The 18,576-nt window shown below is 52.4% G+C and overlaps 4 protein-coding genes across 4 annotated transcripts; 2 read left to right on the forward strand and 2 right to left on the reverse strand.

Moving 5' to 3' along the window:
- Positions 1-3,343: 3,343 nt before the first annotated feature.
- NCLIV_062330 (hypothetical protein) lies at positions 3,344-4,683 on the forward strand (the record flags this gene model as incomplete). The annotated part of the gene is made up of 3 exons (XM_003885784.1): positions 3,344-3,419; positions 4,040-4,232; positions 4,620-4,683. The coding sequence occupies 3 exons, from the start codon at positions 3,344-3,346 to the stop codon at positions 4,681-4,683; spliced, it is 333 nt and encodes a 110-aa protein (XP_003885833.1).
- A 1,562-nt stretch (positions 4,684-6,245) lies between these two features.
- NCLIV_062340 (DNA-directed RNA polymerase subunit N, related) lies at positions 6,246-7,358 on the reverse strand (the record flags this gene model as incomplete). Its single annotated transcript, XM_003885785.1, has 3 exons — positions 6,246-6,274; positions 6,679-6,773; positions 7,264-7,358. The coding sequence occupies 3 exons, from the start codon at positions 7,356-7,358 to the stop codon at positions 6,246-6,248; spliced, it is 219 nt and encodes a 72-aa protein (XP_003885834.1).
- Positions 7,359-8,507: 1,149 nt separating this feature from the next.
- NCLIV_062350 (Ribosomal protein S27, related) lies at positions 8,508-10,163 on the forward strand (the record flags this gene model as incomplete). The annotated part of the gene is made up of 2 exons (XM_003885786.1): positions 8,508-8,674; positions 10,082-10,163. 2 exons carry the CDS (start codon positions 8,508-8,510, stop codon positions 10,161-10,163), a joined length of 249 nt encoding a protein of 82 aa, XP_003885835.1.
- Positions 10,164-11,941: 1,778 nt separating this feature from the next.
- Positions 11,942-18,388, reverse strand: NCLIV_062360 (putative DNA-directed RNA polymerases III, 39 kDa polypeptide; the record flags this gene model as incomplete). Its single annotated transcript, XM_003885787.1, has 8 exons — positions 11,942-11,989; positions 13,258-13,404; positions 13,803-13,915; positions 14,420-14,504; positions 14,974-15,027; positions 15,788-15,954; positions 16,699-16,840; positions 18,209-18,388. 8 exons carry the CDS (start codon positions 18,386-18,388, stop codon positions 11,942-11,944), a joined length of 936 nt encoding a protein of 311 aa, XP_003885836.1.
- Between the last annotated feature and the right edge of the window lie 188 nt (positions 18,389-18,576).

Below are 18,576 nucleotides of genomic sequence, written 5' to 3' on the forward strand. Positions count from 1 at the left end.
CCAGGTGCGCCCACCGCAAGCGGCTAGCTACTTGGCAGAAAACGTGTCCCATCACGCAAACTGTACGGAATCTGCTTCGTTGCCTCCTGTTGGCCCTCCGAAAACGCAAAATCTGTCTTTGACTTCTATATTGGGGGTGCACCTTAGTCACTGGGCTGGGTCCGCGCACCACCTTCAGCTGACTGCGTCAAGATCCTAAATGAGTGGCAAAAAAGGCTTCCTAGCCCTAGCAGGAGCGAAGCCGTCACACGCGAGCAAGTGACTCTGTCGCCAGTATTATGCAACGAGCTGGCAGAGTAAGAGTGTTAGGATACAGGAGCTCCTAGTTTTGTGGCACTTGTTATGGTTGCTTTCTGCCGTTTCTCCAACATTGCCGTTCACTTAGGAAGCCATCTGCCTGACAAAGGCGGATGCAAAACTGACGACGACGTCAATCCGTTGCCAAACACTTCGGGGGGTTGCGGGACGGGCCCGGAAATCAATGTCAAGGCTGTGTTGTTCGTCTCTCACAGCCACGGCGCGTTACACTTGCCTAGAGGCTTTGCGATACCTCCTCTCGTGACCAACAACTTTAACGAATACAGAACACTTTACCGGGCGCATGTGCTTTGCACATTACCTGAGTGTCACCCCTGCGCCTGAACTAGGTCAAACACATCAGGTGTGCGCGTGAACCTCACTAACTCCCGACTCGTGCCGGACCATTCGGGCCGTGCATTACAGGCTCCCAGTGCCGAGTTACTGGCGTCGCAGAATCGTTGCTATTACAGGTGCTACCAGGCAAGGCCTGCTAAGTAACCATGATTCCGTGGTTCGACTGGCCCTCCGATACATCTCCCTCTGTTCCACACACTTGTGGGTGAAGATTGTGCTAGAGGGCTGCAGGACTGCGTTCGTCACAACTTGGAGAGAGATATAACATCGTCTACAAAAGGCCCCAGAAGGCCACCTATCGGTGCTATCACTTTACTACCCTACCTTCGTGCTGTCAGCCAGAGGGCCAGATCACTTCAGTGAAATTGCACAAACTACCCGACCACACGAGCTCGGGGACCCCGTGCTTGCTAGTCGTTGTGTTGTTGGTGTTTCCTAACAACGCGTTTCGCCGTTTTGTACAACACAGCGGGACAACGCGGATGTAGAGAGGACTTCATCCGACGCCGGTGACAACGCTGTCGTCCGCCCGATATACTCGAATACTAAGCTGAACGCATTAAGTGAAGAGATCAACGTCTTTCCTCGATGTACTGTTCTGCTATCTTATTATTTTGAGGTACAGAGATGCAAGCCAGATTGCGAGGGGAAGGATGTCTCTATATGAACCTTTATGTTGCAGGAGCAACTGGTGAGCAACAAAGAGATTCTGGCATCTGCGCTTGAAAGATGACAAATGATAAGTTTGACGGCGACAGGTCCACTAGTAGTGTTTTGCTCATGCGCAGTGTGCGGCCGTGGTTGAGCTATGGAAGAATAGCAGGAGTTCAGAGCCACAGCAGAATCGGAAAGCCGAGGTTATTTATTTACGCTTGCTAACCTACACAGGGACGTCTCATTGAAAGTGGCCGCAAGTCCGCAGAACGGATTTTGGGGACATGCAGTAAATTCACTTAATCCGCCGTCTAATTCCCTGCCTGTGATACGAGTGGTGAACAGCACTCAATGTGGACACGAGTATACGAAAACACAGCAACTCAATCCAGTATTTTGCTTTGCACTACATTTCAACAGGGGCAAGAACCTACACTACCACCACCAGCTATAGAGAAAACGAAAGACTTCATTCTTGCTGTGTAGCTGTTTGATGAGCAGCTGCTCGGCACACGCAAAGACTATGCCTAAGCCGCCTGCGGGTGTTGCGCTGCCTCCTCCCACGGCCGTACCGCTTACTGCACAAAACTGAGCGAAGCAGGAAATCTGTCGGCTGCCGATGGCATCGGGGAAGTGCCCAGGTAACGCATGGGGGTTCTGCATTTTTTTCGATCCTCGAGTCCGCGGGGTGCGTATGTCCTCGGCCAGTCTCATCATTCTCCTATAATGGAGACTCCCAGCACCGCAGATGCAGGACACAGTTGGATGAAACACATAAATACTGCGTGGGGGTGGTGTTAGTATCGTCTACATTCCGGTAGTAAACTAGCACACTGTGATCGGTACAGTACAAGGAACTGCAGCTTGAGGCTGCAGAAGTTGTCGTCCTGGTTCAGTCACATGCCATCGTTGATACAGCGGAATGGCGCCTCCGCAGGGAAGTTATAGCTGCGCGTGGATGCATGTCTTCACGACACATCACAATGAACCCTTTTCAAATGGTTGCTGAATGCATGTGGTGCGTACCCATTGCAGAAAGGCCAGTTGCGTTCCCTTGTGTCAGGATGTTCTCAGGATGGTAGATACCTGCTCGAAAACCGAGAACTGAAACACGACACACTCGACCTCTTGTTCCATCAGTTTTGCCTTGTGCCTAGAAGAGCGCTCGTAAGATGTTCTCTCTTTCTTTCGACATGCCATTGCGCGTTGTACTCGTTTGATCTCGGCACGCTGAAAAAATCACTGGACGAAGGTGGAGGGATAGCTTGCCGCAATGATGAACGGTGACTGCTCTACAAGGCCTCGCCCACAACGAAGGGGGACGACTTCGCTGTGGTGGGGGAGCGGACACGTCAGCTGCGAGAGGGGGTCCATTTCTGCGGTGCTCGGCTAGGATCCTGTCTTCTGGTTTTTGGCTTTCGCTTGGGATGCTTTGCTGCGTACGGAGGATTTGGTACCTGAAGTCTTCCTGCACGTCAATGAAAAAGTCAGAATCGGGGGAGTTGTGGGAGCTTACCGACGTCAACAACTAGGCCAGTGACAGTTCTTTGCGCGTCGCTAGGAGATCCTCCTTCTTGGTCCGATAGTAGTCCTGTATGCGTGACGCACCTTTGTGTCAGGTAAGTGGGAGACGTGTATCCCAAAATAAGGGACACATCTACCATTTCAGCGGGGTTTTCATGCTTCGCCTACCAAACTCAAAACACGTTGTTGATTTCCCGATGCTCCTCATGAACGGCTGTTCCTGTTGTACCCGGAATTATTGCCGCCGGCAGCTATAGTTTGATGACGTACCACCACCAGAGGCAGCAACATCCTCCAGGGCCTATATATTCGCGCATTGAAACGCGCAGGCCGAGTTCCATACATGTGGCTTCCCTTGTGGCTAACCAGTCTATGTTTAAAATACTTCCTCGTTTTTTGTTCTGGTACAGGTAGCTTTGCGTTTGGATGTACAGTAAGATTCTGGTTTGTCCTCTTCCGTTTAAACAGGAACGATTTCTCTGGCATCTAGTCCCTGATGAATGGGGAGGAGATGCACAGGTTGCACATGCTTCACCACCAGGTCAGCACTATGAAGACGGGCAGCGATCCTAGACCTGTGAGTACGGGTAAGAACCATGAATGTATTTGAAATCATTTGATGTGCAATGAGCACAAAGTTATTATCGCGGAGCCCGTTGTGGGCAGAACAACCCCGGAACCCTGTCTGGTGGTCTGCCGACAGTCCGGCCGATTCGTCGTTAAACGGCACATGGTCGCTGTGATTACCGAACGTGCTTAAACTACTAGGGTGGTTTCCGTGTCACTGCTCCATTTCAGTATAGGAGTTACCACGGTAATGCCACTTCTTGCTTCATAACCTTTCGAACGGGATTCAGCACCACAAAGACGAGGTCTGTTTTGCTGCGCTCGTGTAGGACAGCCGCATCCTAGAGTTTAGATGATCGGGATTCGCGGCGAGGCGTCGTGGTGCGTACAGAGGATTCATTTACCGATTACCTGGTGTCGATGCTATGCTTAGACAAGTCAGTGCAGCCCTGGATCGTCGTGCGTAATTTTTGTTCTCTTCAAACTTCACGACACAAACCTAGTGTTTGAGTTACCCATGGATAGACTACACGTGTCAAAGCGAAGGCGTGTGCTGTGATGGCATCGCGTGCCTGAGTGCGGGGGGTGTGCACAATTGCTTCCTATGCGCACCGACATATGTGCACATGCTCTTATGCAGGAAGTGACCAGCAGAAATGCTGCTGCAGCTGCTGCGCCAAGGAACGTGGAGAAGCAGCATGTCGGGAATCCGGTGGCTCTGCAACATATGAACGTCAAGGTTGTGAACCACCAGTAGCCCCAGATAGGGCAGACGACCCGTATACAGCAATGCTACGCCATCAAGGGAGAACAAGCGCTCCGCGCGTGGGTGCGTATTGCCCACTTACAGCATACATGTCGCAGCATCCCAGGGGGCATGCATAAAAAAGTATATATATTGCTTTGCTGCTCTTTCTAAAAATGACAGAAGGTGTTCGTAGGTATTACTCTGGGTCGTCAACAATGATTGTGTGAACAGCTTCCTCTCCATCCTGATACCTCACTGATTTCTTGTCCCACGCGCAAAATTTTCCTGTTGTTCCATCACTACGACCGTGACCGAGCACAAGCAGGCAGTGGTGCTGCATAAATGGCGGAAAGCTGTGTCCATCAGAAGCAAACCGTAGATGTACGCACACCCACGAGCAGAAGCTACATTTGTCTTAGGCACACTCTTGTCTGACATCGCTTTCTCAGATTGCGTTCTGTGTGTATCTCAGGAGGCTGCCCATTTGCTGGTATGGTCGCGACAGGCGTCTGCCCCGTCACGGGCAAACGGGCTGAAGCACTTCAGTAATTTCCATTCCCTTTGCTTCTGGGTGTTGTCGAGGACCCACTGCCTTGGTCACACTGCTTCACGGACACCCCGTCTCAGGTGTAGTGCTTCAGCTGCGCGTGAAGAAAAGGTAGTCTGAGCCTGTTGATGGAAGACGTTTCTCTGAACCTTCACACACATCTTGCTGCAACCGGTCTCCGTCCAGGAGAACATCGAACAAATTCTCCATGGCTCAATGAACAAACTTGTCGCAGCTCAATGCTTGCGACGGCAGTAGGTGCAATGACTGCAGCATTTGGTGCAGCCATCACCATTATAGCTTATGGGCCACGCTTGTGGAAAGCGAAGACGACGCGATTTGTGAACAGGTGTGCGCGGAACGAAAGGAAAGAACATCACTTAAACCGTAAACCCTAAGCGTCGGTGTGGAATTGATATGCGTATGATGCATGAGGCGTGTTTTTTTCCAAACGTCTCTTGTTGCGGTAGTGTATTGATGCTAACTTGCCGGAGAGACAAGAACCAAACGTGCTTCGATTGGTCACCGTCACGATTTTAGCAGCCCCCCCATACGGTGAAGACCCGTGCTTCGATTGGTCACCGTCAAGATTTTAGTAGTACCCCCATACGGTGGAAGACCTGTTCACATAGGAAAGTATCTGCTGGTTGCCGTCATTAACAAGCACTATGGTACGTCAAGTATCTATTTCGAAACAACCAATTCTGACTGTCGGAAGCCGGCGAATCAGTTCCGACTCTTTTTTGCCCCAAGAGCCTCCTCACGTCTGCAGGACACCTAAACGCGTGTTAGGGAAAAGGCTCTGCTGCCGTTGTGCTCGTAAACGGAAGAGGCACAGGTTCTCTTCCGACACTTCGCTCTCAAGCTCCGTTCTGCAGACTAGCATGCAGGCAGCCTCATGTCGACTAAGTTGACACTCTTACTTCTTGATCGTAAACAGCACAAGAGCGCACCACCAGAGACCCCGTGACGTGGGATGAAGGGGACCTCTGCTAGTAGTAGTGGACTGGAAACACTTTTCGCTCCAGGGTCGACGTCTTTACGACGGAGCAATTTTGAAAAGATCGAAACGTGATCATGCGACAGCTTCAACGGATATCTTTGCTGAACGGACCTGGTTCCAATCGGAAACCTATTTTTTTTCAAGGGGAAACGACACTGCGATACTCGGACAACCACCGCAGCAGACGAAGTGAGATATCGCACAGGGGACTTACGCCGACTACTCGCAGAGAACGCAGAAAACATCAAAAGAAAGGAAACGCCTCGCGTGCTTCCGATGCAAACAAAACTCTGCTGTTACTGACCAAAGGCAGCAATCCATTCGCCGGCAAACTGGATAACTGATAACGCGCCCTTTTCTTCTGTCCCGCACTTAATGAATCGAGTATTTTCCCTAGATCAAGGAAGTCAGATCTTTTACCATGCGCGCTTTCCGTCTGCATTTTAGTTTCTCCTCTCCTATCCCCGCACGTGAACATCCACGTGAACGTCAGAGAACTTCGGCCAGTACCCTGGTGAGAAACCGTGAATGTGGTCACGATGAACCTTTCAGCTCTCCACAATGCGCTTCTCATAAACTGCAGCACACAAAAATAGCAGTACGCACATTAATTTGGAACTAACATACCATCCCAACGAGACTTGAAAAGTATCCACCTTATCACGCCCCAACAAAATCATCAGTGCCCCTTCGCTCGCAAAAAGTCCGTTCAGCTATTTAATTCAACGGAAGAAACACAGATTGGTAGCAAAGGAGAAAAAAGACCTCCACAGCATTCATCTCTCATTTTCGAAACAAGTCGTGTACTCGTTCTCCTTTCTTTGACTGACAATCGGAAGTGGGAAACCACGTCAAGCATGTCTGCGGATCTCAGTGCCCACTCTCGCAACGCCCCAAAGACGGAACGACTGTAACTAGACACGGGACAAAAAACTTCTTCAGGACTCTGCTGACGTAACTCGCTATTTTGCTGTGACCTACTGTTATACGCCAGCAGCTTGTCAATGAGATCTGCGTGCGTCAACAGCATGCGGCGGCAGCAATACCGGTCTAACCCAAGAAGATCCAGCGCCTCTCTGCACAACAGAAACATGAAGCGGTCTTTTACAATGAGACCAAAAAGAGAAGTTGTCTTGTTTGACCTTCAAAGCAAAATGGACCGTCACTGAGAAACGGAGGCGAACACCCAGTAAAACGCATTAATGGATGCCTGCCGTGGATAGGGTACGCAAAAAACTCAGCCTAACGGGGCTGTAACAGACATGAATGGCAAGGTAAATGTATATCCTGGGCACGTCGCTGAATCGATGAACGCTGTGCGCGAAGCCATCACTTGAGGAAATACACAGCAAAGGAATGCTGTAATTCCTTAGATACATAGCAGCCTGAACTCACTTCATGGAGTTACAAACAAATAATGCCTCTCGGAGCAAACCCTGAGCAGCCCCAACGGGTGTCAGGACATCGCATTACTCAGTCCGGTGCGGTAAAATATCGGCAACCGTACACGTCAACCAGTGCATGTCTGAAGCGGTACGCGTTTGGCCGCATGAACTTCACACTTACCCCTCTGGTCTGTCTTCGTCTATCATATCGATCCACTTCTCCCACAGGTGCGCGATCACCTTTCCACAGGTGAAGCACCGAATAGGGATTATCATTCTGGTTAGAAAAAAAGGCTGACGAACAACTGACACTAGTTCCACCAGAAATGGCTGGTCAGGAAAATGAATGAACAACTGCGGCCCCGTGAAACGCAGAAATTCTTCCACTTGGAACACAGGCGCATCACTTCAAAACAAATCCCTGTTGTTTCCTGCCTCTAGGGCCAGCTTTGCCTCGTTCTCGCAGAGAACGCGATGGACAAACGTCGCAGTTCGAGCAGATGAGGCAGGGGATTGAGCGTTACGAAGACTAACTTTATTGTTCTTCTGCTGGTTGGGATGCCTTGCGAGACTGTGACAACACGGAGAAACGGCCGCCGAGCAGCGGCATGATACTGCTATGAAGATGGTTCTCCTGTCCGGAAGGTGACGTCACGTCTGGTGTCTGAAAGAAGAAGGAGGGATTCAGGGGGAAAGATCAGGACTCAAAGCTTCCGTCAACAACGTTCGCGTCACTAACTATATCTGCGTCAAGGTGATGCCAAAGGAAAAAAAGGGAGAACCGCCTCGTTTTGTCAACGCGTGAATGGGGACTCCACCGTCTACACGGTGACGGAACGGAGTTCGCATCCTCGATTCTCCTATCCGTCCTTCTCTTCACAGGACTCGCGGGTCTTGGCAGTTACGCAAAGCGAACAGACAATCCTCCGAGAAAAGGTGTGCTGGAGCAAAGTGCTCACCTTCCCTGCTTTTACACGCGGAATTTACGAGAGCCGCTGTTCGTCTTGGTGCCTCGTGTATGCATGCAAGGAGACGGAACGAATGCTGCCGCGCAGCCGCGCACGCGTATTCCCAGAAAATCGAAAATGACTAGTACTGCCTTGTTTCATGCATGCCGTTGCATGCGGGAACAGTACCCGCTGTTGTTACGGGCGGGGACGTGAACGAGGGATAAACGTGCGGCATGCTCATATAATAAGCCGAACAGGGCGAATCCCCATCTTCGCGGAGGGCGGCGGGTAAACCACCTTTTTCGGCCTGTATGCCTAATTTGTGGGCGGCGGTGACGATACATACGCGCAGCCCCAGACCTATCAGCCCGACGTTTCCACCTTTTTCTCTGTCCTTCCTCTCTTTCTTTGTGCCTAGATCTTTAAACGTTCATGCCCCTCTAATCGTGTGCTGACTTCGTTTTTCATCAAAAAAATGGAGATTGATTTGCTTAACCCCGACCCCAAGGTCGAGGCAACCAAGCATAAGCTGAAACGGCTTATTCCCAACCCAAACTCCTTCTTCATGGATGTCAAATGCCCTGGCTGCCTTCAAATCACGACCGTTTTCTCACATGCTCAGACCGTTGTCCTCTGCGGCAGGTAAGAAGTCTATTTCCAGGGAGATCTTCAAGAAAACCTTGCATTTTGATGCTTCGTATCGTGGACAAGTCCAGAGACAGTGGGCGCAAATCTTTCGCAAAACGGCTTCTCGCTCCCCACTCTGGCCCCGCTCCCGCGAAATTTTCGTTTGTGGGGGTCGTGCATATAGGAGGAAATTCGCTCTGAGGTGACAATACGTTGGACGGAAATGCATTTACACCTTTTTGTTTGTCCCGGGCGTTTTCTGTGGGGTCATGTGTACTGTCTGTGCGGCGCCCGAGTCTCCGCTTGGCAACGCTGGAGGGCCGCCCTCACCGCCAACGCCGATGCCTGGAATTTTCTCCACTTGCGTCGTGGTGTTTCTTCTCTGGAAGCAGCCACGAATAGCACTTTTCAATTGGCCTGAACGTGGAAGCAGGCAATGTTTGGATTCGGCTGCGGCACGGGGGAATTTCGTAGTGTTCCCCGATGCGCCAGCATGGAGGCAAATGCATTGCGAGGATGTGGACGACTGCGCTGCAGCTACAGCGGCGTTTGCGCACGGACAACGCAACAAAGCGTTCTCGCTTGTTTCGACCTAGGCACTTTGGCTCTCAACTCTTCGTGCCCATTGGTTTGGGTTGCCGGCGGCTTTCAATAGGGGGTGCTATTCTGTTGGCCATCTTCCCTCGTGCGCAATGTTTCGCGTGTTGCATCAGGCCCGTGCGAATTTCATTGCTGCATAAAAGGCGGCGCTACACTGTCAATATGTTCCGGATACCCTCAAACAAGACTCCATGTCTATTCGGGTGATAATAACGTGATGATCCGTATTCACACTGCTCCCTCGTTGACGTGGAAATGCCCAGCAGCTGATTAGTGTCGGCCCCGTCAAGGACGCACAATCACTCGCGCAAGGGTGTTTGGTCTTTTCCGGCCTACCTTTCTTGGCAGATTTGCCTGAGTGTAGACCGGTTGAATAAAGGTGCCTGAATACGGGGCCCGACACTGACAGCGGCGCCCCGAGATGAGGCGTCGTTAACGGTGTATTTCCGCATGCCCGATTGTTATTGGTCGTTACAGTGTTTTTGTGTGAACATCCTTGATTGGAAGAGGCGGATGCTTTATTCGTAGTTATATGCACACAAGCTGCGCAGGATATAGCGTAATGAAGAGCTACTATGGCCACGTTGGCTATGACGCATTTATGCGCACCCTCGTGCACAATTTCTAGCATTTTTCCTCTGGACTAGACCACATAACAATGTGTTGTTTTGTATTAACCGACGACAAGTCCTCTGCCTGGTCGTTGAATATGGCATTGGCGCCTGTGCGTGGCACTCCCCTTATGTCGCTTTCCAGACGGATTTTTTGTCGAAGATCGATTATTCAGCCCTCTCCTGACGAGTGTGTGGCGTTTGCGTGCAGCTGCAACATCATGCTCTGCCAGCCGACCGGAGGCAAGTGCAAGTTGACTGAGGGCTGCTCATTCCGCAAGAAGGTGGAGTAGAGGAATGGATGAAACCGAAGTCAGCCTGGGCCACACGTGATTTACGAAGTACTCTCTCGTCTATTTTGTTCTCAAAGACATCTTCTCTATATGCACAGGAAAGTTGGGAGATGGGCGAAACGAGGTGACGAGGGAAAATAGATACGCGGCGAATGCGTGTCTTTCCTTTTCCCTTTTTGAAGAAGCGTTTACAAGGAGAAAACACAATCGCGCAGTCTCTGGGCAATACTGGGTTCCCGTCGCCGCAAATCCCGTTTACTGCTAGTTTTTCTAAGCTAGCAATAGCCGTTGCGCACTTGGGAGGTGTGACGCAAAAGTACCTTATACCAGAGAGATGTGGGGTGAACTTTGAGGAAAATCGAGTTTGTTCCCGACATCGGCGTTTGGTGCATTTGTGCACTGGTGAAGTGCTCGTACACAGAAGTTCGGTTTGCTGTTTTTATCGCCTGGCTCTTGCTACGTGATGGAAAAGCAGAACGGACATACGGTGCGGCGCGCGAGGTGACTGTTGTCAAGACAGCTCCTGCTTCTTCCAAAACCCTCTGCGAAGTTTATGTCCTGCAAGAGGAGGCTAAGAGAACTTCACCCTTCCCTGTCCCTAAATCGTGCGCAGCAATTGTTTTTGCACACGCTGTGGACGGCACAAGGAAACCTTTCACGTTGTGAGGCACACACTATCGGAATCGAAAACTGCGCAGAAACGAGCAGCAGCATCCAGAGGATTCGCAACTCAAAGGCAACGAGAAGCCGCAGAGGCTTTCGTGCAACGGCGCAAAAGGAACGTTTAATAGGACGCTGCGCACGATAGCCACCACACACTTCCCTCGAATCCAAAAGACTGCCAGATGATAGATGCTCCTTTGCCTCCGACGTGAACACCCTTGCTGAATTGACAACGCCATAGTGTGGCGGATTGCACGGTTGACACTGCTGCTGGAGATCCGAGGAACAGGAAGGCTTTTTGATACCGGGCAAGTTTCCACGAACGACTTGGGTTTTTCGAGCAATGCACTGGCATGTGCATGCCTCTCACGAGACCCTAGGCAAAACAGGGCTGGAGAGCGACAGACTGAAGAAGTTTTTCACACGCCTCCACAGCACACGCTTCGTTCGAAGGTCCGGTAACGACTAATCCGTACATCACTAAGTTTCCCCGTGCGCGGACTCGTTCAATCGTGGTGGAGAAGGCTGGTAGGAAGCATGTGAGTGAGGGTTCATATACCCAGAGATGCGGAGGCCAATAAACAGGCTGGGCATCTCTCATGCCGGCACCAAAACATGAGCTTAAGGTGCCTTGTGCTTTTGGGAGCGAGACAGATTCACCCGATCAGCGACTCCTGTCTGCCGCGAACAGAGCCCGCGTCGTTTATGCCGCGAAATAACTGCATCGAGTTTCGATACTCGGAATATACGGAAATGCAGAGCGGTTTCTGGCACGAGCACTTCATGTGCCCATCAATAAAACAAGTTTGGATACCTGGCTTTCAAGAAGAGCAGTAGGCGAGAGAGAGCGGAAGAGTGCGGGAGAACAGGCGAAGAACCCGGAATGGGAGAAGGCCAAAGACGCTGCGCACGAAGAGTTGGAACATAGACCAGCCAGAAAGAAAAACTCGAGAACAGAACTTAACGTTGGCAGAAGAGAGAACGGAGACGATGAGCAGTAGATGAACTGTAGGATGCGGAAGAGAAACGAATGCAAATAGAGTCGCCGGCGACAGAAGAGAGCGCCGCCTTTCCTGCCTTCAGTTGCGTGCAGTGTGACACCGACCGCCTGGAGTCTATGGGTCTGCTGCCGAGGCTTCCTCTGCTTCGGACGTTGCGTCGACCTGTTCAGACGCAGAACACATGCGAATCACGTTTCACACCCCGGACGGTCACGCGGTAAATCTCGGCAGAACAGACGAGTTCTTTATGGTACTGACCACACTCGCGTCGAGGCGACAACTCGCTAACTTCTAGGACCTCTACAGTAGTCTATAGAACGCGTTTGGTCGAGAAAAACTGGACCGGCGACACAGAAAAAGGCGGACCCAAACGAATCCTGGATACAGACAGCCTTTCTGAGCTTCCTCAGCATCCTTTATGGGGACAGCTGATGAAGTGCTTGAACTGACGCTGCTTTTGACTGACTTGGGTGACAAGATGCGATCTCGATGAATCAGTTGTAGCGTTTAATGGCATAAACACCAGCACTGGTGCTCCCTGAGTTCCTGCGCACGTGCTCTACGCACCGTGTAGTGCGGTTTACAAAAAAACGACTCAAAGCTAGTAGCACGAAGAAATCCGGTAACAGATAGCCACAGGCCAAGAAAAACCGTGCTCCACCCACCGCAAACTGCAGTGGAAACACGATGATGTGAGCGCCGACATACGAAAACCGTAGTGCAGTTGAAGTAGAGAAAACTAGCCGGGGTTGTGCGAGATTCCCACGCTGTGCCAGCAGGCGTTCAGAAATGATTTGTCGTACTCATATGATGCAGACCCTTCGAGAGCGTATCTGCAACTTCCTAATCTACATTCCATAACTTGGCTGATGAAGCAATTGCTCACTCTCTTCTTAACCAGTGTACCGTTCTGTTCAGTGGATAAGCCTCAACCATAACACTGCGCTGCCAGATAGCGAAGAGTGCGTACCGGCTTCGTCCCCCTTCACTAAGAGATGCACAGCAATGGTTTCTCCAGAATGTGAGCAAGGGAAAGTGCATTGTGATACCGACATCACAATGTGGCACATGCCTTATTGCCGCTGCATCCCTTTGTGCGCTGTTCGCAAAAGCGTGTGCGACAAGCTAAGCTAATCAGTTTCGATGTGTACCTTGTCTTGGAATGAGGCACGAGAAGCATGGTGTCTTTGAAACCGCCTCATGTCGTGACTGCCGCGTTCCCTGCTATATCGGTGGCCTTTTGACCCTTTTAGAGTGGACGAGACACCACAGCGTCACCACGGCAGAATAGTCCTCAAAACCCTATGGCAGAACGGTCGAATCGTGGCCATGACATGCGATGAGGAGAGGCGGTTTTCCTCGGCCGTTCACCGCGCAAACCCCGATGCTCAGCGTGGGTTGCCTTTATTGCTGTTTTGTACGGAGCTTACCTCGAAATCTAGCCCCAGCCAAGACGACAGATACTCGCAGTTAGCCGGAGAGATCTTGTTCTCCTCCCGACTATAGCACGAACTTTTCACAGGGCACGTACTACACGGTAAGCCCGACGGGTCGTAGAGAGCAGGGAACTTGCTCCACTGCAGCGCCAAACACAGAGCCGTGAAAAATCATTGCTGAGAAGACTGCATCTTCGTATACACGGTTCCACACAAAAGAACGTTACACTCCGGCTCTTGTGCGTCGAGAGGCTACGCGTTTTTGGGCAGTCAGCTGCGTCAAACAAGAATTGAAACCATAATCCTTAATATGCTCTTTCCGACGGGTCGCCACAGCGAAGATAAACGAATACGTAACTCCGTTCATGGAAATCAAAAGAGCTTGCACCGCTGAAGCCGATGGCCATATGCGTGAGACGCAATCTTTTTGCCAGTCTGTTTCCGACCAGCGTCACAGACGCGCTCTAGCCTGAGCCGGTGAGGCCAGCCTCAAACAGATCGGAGCGAACTCCTTGACGGTTCGTCTCCCCTCCACTTACCACAAAGGTCGGTTGCCCAAGTGTCGGGACTCGGCAGATCTTCTGCTCGAATTCCAGGCTGTTCAGAACTTTCTCCAAATCCTCGTCACTAAAAGTCGCACCGTTGCGTTCGCCTGAGAACGACAGGGAAAACCGATTTAGATGCGACGGTAGAGGAGACTGACGATAATCTCTTCTGTACCACACGGCACCCCAGAATGCGCTTCTACCGCAAACACGGTTCCTTCTGCGACGTGAGTTTCGCCTTCCTTTCGCCGCCGGGTTCCCGTCTCACACGACGCAAGAGACATAACACCCTTCTGTGTGCCAGCAGCCTCCCCGTGAGTTGTTGCCGGCCTGTGGGCTCTGCTGCACAGCACCGGCGTCGACGCAGTCTGTGGAAAACGATGTTGTCAGTCTTTGGCGTGCACCAGACTTTTCCCCTGGCTCGCACGCCCGTTCTACGTGCAGCGGCGACTGAGGGACGATTCCGAATCCTTTTACGGATCAGAGGTACTCTCATTTTCTGCTCGGCTGCGCCGTGAAAACCCTTTCTCAGCTTCGAAGCTCCGAGCTGATGCCGCGCAGTTGCACACATTGCAGTGTACCACTCTACCGCTAGGATGACGAGGGCGTACCGCTGCTTCGCGTGTAAGCGGCCAGTGCCTGGAACGAGGCAGTTCCGGCATTCTGAAGAAAGGTCCGAGTCTGCTCGCGAAGATGCTGCGAAAAACAGTTGTGAGACGGGACAGGAGTCGGCGAGATTCCTCCAACGGCATGTGAAACAGAAATGTGGGTAGACAGAAGAAGCCTCTGCAACTGTACCAAGTTTTCGCGAAATCGAAAGACCAAAGAAAAGCTCCGAGGCAGAAGGCCAGCCACAAACTCAAGAAAAACTGACGGAGACAGACGTGCCGGACTAGGAGCGAAAAGAGACGATGCAGACGGTGCAAGCATATCCAGCGTAGATCCTCATTCCGTCGCGAGGGCCTGCCAATCCGCACCTCGAACCACCGACCAGCTCACTGTTTCACGGAGCTCTCGATACGTGAGTCACCAGAAAAAAAAAACGAAAGACACCCGCGCCAGGAATAGACGGCCGATAGAACGGGGCAAAACAGGCGTCTAACACGTTTTAGAAGGCGCCGACGTTCCTCAGACGTTTTTCCTCCTGCCTAGGAAGAGTTCTTACCTCGACGAGGTGTTCATTGAACTCGCCGTTGCTGTAGAACGATCCGCCGGCGATCTGAAGCGTGCAACCACACAGAGAGTCAGTTATGGCTAGCCAAACTACCTTGGATGTTGGCAAGCTCAAAGGTTATGAATCCGGAGTGAAGATCGAATTCGAGCACACCAGGAAAGCGGTTTAGCCGTCCAAAGCGGATGACGATACACGTGAAAACTGAATGATGAAAAACAGTGAACCGTGACGCCCGTGCTTATTTGAAGCCGACAATCGAAATGCCATGGTGCGTTGTAAACTTTGAAAACCTTAACGGTGAGGTAAGCGACTTCCCTCAGCAAAGAACCGCGTACACACATGCACGTGCACCAACCGGTTCCTGAGTTTGTATTAGGTGCTGCCGATATTCTCGGTGAGAATGTGTTTCACGGATATATCACGGATATATCTTTTCACAGGACATATCTCGAAGACACTCTGAACACAGGCGGCACCCCAGCGCTTGCTCAACGACTGCCCGTTGACCGAAGTGTCCACGGCGGGAAGAGCAACGAAACGTTTCAACCCAAGAGCGCCATCCGCCATCTTGCGTTTTTGCCTCGGTTAAAGGGGAACCACAACGTCCCGTCCGACAAAACCTGCTCCTTCCATGCAGGTGCGATCTGGCCGTAGATACAGCACAGCGGAACCCAACCACTAGCTCGCTGAAGCCGACCCAAAATGCGAAAAGAGGCCCTAGACCGACGCTGCTTCATCCGGTCTCGCGGGCGTGGACACTCGCCGCGAAAAGCGCAACAGCCTGACCCCCGCCCTGACAACCTACCTCTTTCGCCGGCTCGAGGTGAGCGAGAATGTACATTTTCCTGTTTTTGACGTGTATGCTTTTGACCGGCTTGATGAGCTTGAGGAAGTCACACAGCTGTTTCACGCTGCGCTGTATAATGTGAGTCTGAAGCCCGGTGCTCTTCCGCAAGTCCGCTGTCCATACACCTGCGCAGCCGATCACAGTGCAGGCACCAAGCTCCTGAACGCGGCACGCGTTCGCGGGAGAACACTTTGGAGGCATCGACTGCAAACGCGGACGCGCGTGGACAAAGCGAACAGACCGCCAGATGACGCGGAAACACACGCCGGGTCGCGGCCTCTCACTAGAACCGGTGTGGCGGAAACGCACACGACTACAGGCAGCGAAAAGGAATTGCCTGGTCGAGCTCGCGTCTTGGTTCCATGCCGACGTTCCCCTCTTGCGCGCATGTGGCGACACACGCACGGGACATCGGAGCAGGAACAGAACGGGAAAGCTGCTTGCACCACGCACGTCGGCATCTGCCTGTTTTCCGCGCTTCGATGTGTCGAGCCCGCTCTTGGCGTTCATCTACCACTCACGGAGCAGACACCAACAAAATAGTAGCACTGAGCGAGAATTCCACTGAACACGCAGCGTTTCTTCTGCTGAGAGACGCAAGGCAAGGCAAACCGCACCCTCTCGCGGAAGATATCGGCCGTCCTGAAGGCGTCCGTGGTGTGACTCGCGAGGGTCAAACACAGTTTTCCCCAGACCAAACACTGCTCCTGGCCACGGCGGTCGCTGCATGCAGGCGCGACGTGCACGCACAAACGCACCGTGGGCCCTTGCGCCCACAGTGCAGGATTGAAGCCCCCAAGAGAAACATCCGGCGGTTCACTGGGCGGAACAGAGGCTTGCTCTTAGCCGACTGGGAAGGAAAAACCCACCTGTCGTCCCAGCTTGTTCTATGGCGCAATAAACTTTGTAGTCAAACGCGTCGAGGGTCTTGAGCTTTCCAATCACATTCGACGGGCGCAGAAGACAGCAGAGGCCTGCACGCCAAATGACGCCGATCCCCACAACCACGGGCTGCACGATCACACACAACACCAAAGCTTCTCGAGCGACTTCGCTCGGGGGAGGGGGGGCAACCCTGCGCGGCAAGGCACCCGAACGGTGTCCTGTCTCCTCTTTCCAGAAAGCGGGCAACCTGCACATGCATTTTACCTACACACTGATGCAAAGCCGCTTCTGTTTAGGTCTGAACACATGTGTCAACGGGTGTATTTCGACGATTTGACCCCATTTCGACCGGACGACGAAACGCGATGCCAGTCTCCAAGGACCAAATTACGCTTCCATCACGCGAAGCCTCTCTTCCCACGGAGCTTCGCACAGACTCGTACGCAAGCACAGAGCCAAGGCATGCACGTAGCCTAACGGACAAATTCGACTCGACAGAGAGACGGGATACCTCGACTCTCCTACACCAACAGGACAGAACACAAGAGCCCAGTCAGTTCCGCAGGCGCCGCAGAGCTGCTTGCTAGGGGGGGTGCCTTTGAGGGCTTGAAGCCTCCTTTTCCACGGGGATGGCTGCCTCCCGCGAGAGGGAAAAACTGACCCTGGAGGTGTACATACAGCACTACAAGTTGCCATTGTTCCTCACATGTTAGTGACGGATGGTAAACGCGTGTCATACTTATTTGGATGAATCGTCTGGACTCGCGCAGACGCGGACCAGTTGGGGCGCTCGTCCCTCCCTCTGCGCCGCTGGTCTACGGGCCGATATAGAGTCTGAGAGAGAGACGAGGTCGAAGAACGCCTCAGAATCCGTTGACGTACCTGCGCCCTTTCGTCTAATGACTGCGGCGCGTGCCTCGGTCAAGCGATTGAAAGCAGCGACAATTTTCTCTTTCGGCCAACCCTGAATACCCCGCGTACAAACACCAGACACGAGAGAGCACACCATTTCTTTTCCGGCCTCTACAGGGTGAAGGAGAAGCCCATAGCTCTCTTCCAACGAGGGTTTCGCTCCGTGACGTAAAGAGGCGGCGCACACCAGGCGTGGTGCCCCGGTGTCCTGCTCAGCAAGGAAGGCCTAACGAAATCTTGAGCCACGGAAGGCCTCACTCGCATCGACAGGCGCCATCCGAACGGACGCACGGGTTGTACAGCGAGCCCGACAAGCAAAAAGGGGCAGAGTCTCCTCGAGAGTCTTTCTTTTCTCCGCCGCAGCTGGCCCTTCGCTCGTCCTGCCACGGCTGTTCATCCCGGCAGAAATCCCCTCAAAGGAGCATGACCGCAGCAGGTCTACTTTGAAACCTGCCGCGGCTGTAGGAAAAAAGAGATGGCAGATCCAGTCTAGGGCTCGAGACGGGAACTTGGGCTCTGAAGCGTAGAGATGTCAAGCGTTCATGGCCGTTGGATTCCACGCTTTTCTCAGGCGCCTCTTACCTGCTCCAAGAGAAGCTCTTGAGTCAGTTCACTCTCGTGCTGCTGCCCGAGAGTGTACGCAGCCTGCAAGTCTGCAGCGGTAAGGGACGCGGACCTGGGAGACGCCGCTGAGTTGCTTGCTGGCGGAGCGGAAAGAGTCTGGGGGCCGGAAGCCTCCCTACTTCCGTCGGGAGTGCTCATGATGCTGGGAGACCAGAAACGAATCGTGTGGAGAAAAGACCATCTTCAGTGCGCCATCGTCCGTGGACGTCTGAACTCTTGTTCACGACCTGGTGAAAAAAGTGGTTCGGGTCACGGGGAAGAACAACCGAAAAGAAACGGAAGAAAAACGTGCGGCCGCCTCCCTGGCTTTGGACGCCCGCACTGGC

The sequence above is a fragment of the Neospora caninum genome, chromosome XII (genome assembly GCF_000208865.1).
Source record: "Neospora caninum Liverpool complete genome, chromosome XII".
NCBI lineage: Eukaryota > Apicomplexa > Conoidasida > Eucoccidiorida > Sarcocystidae > Neospora > Neospora caninum.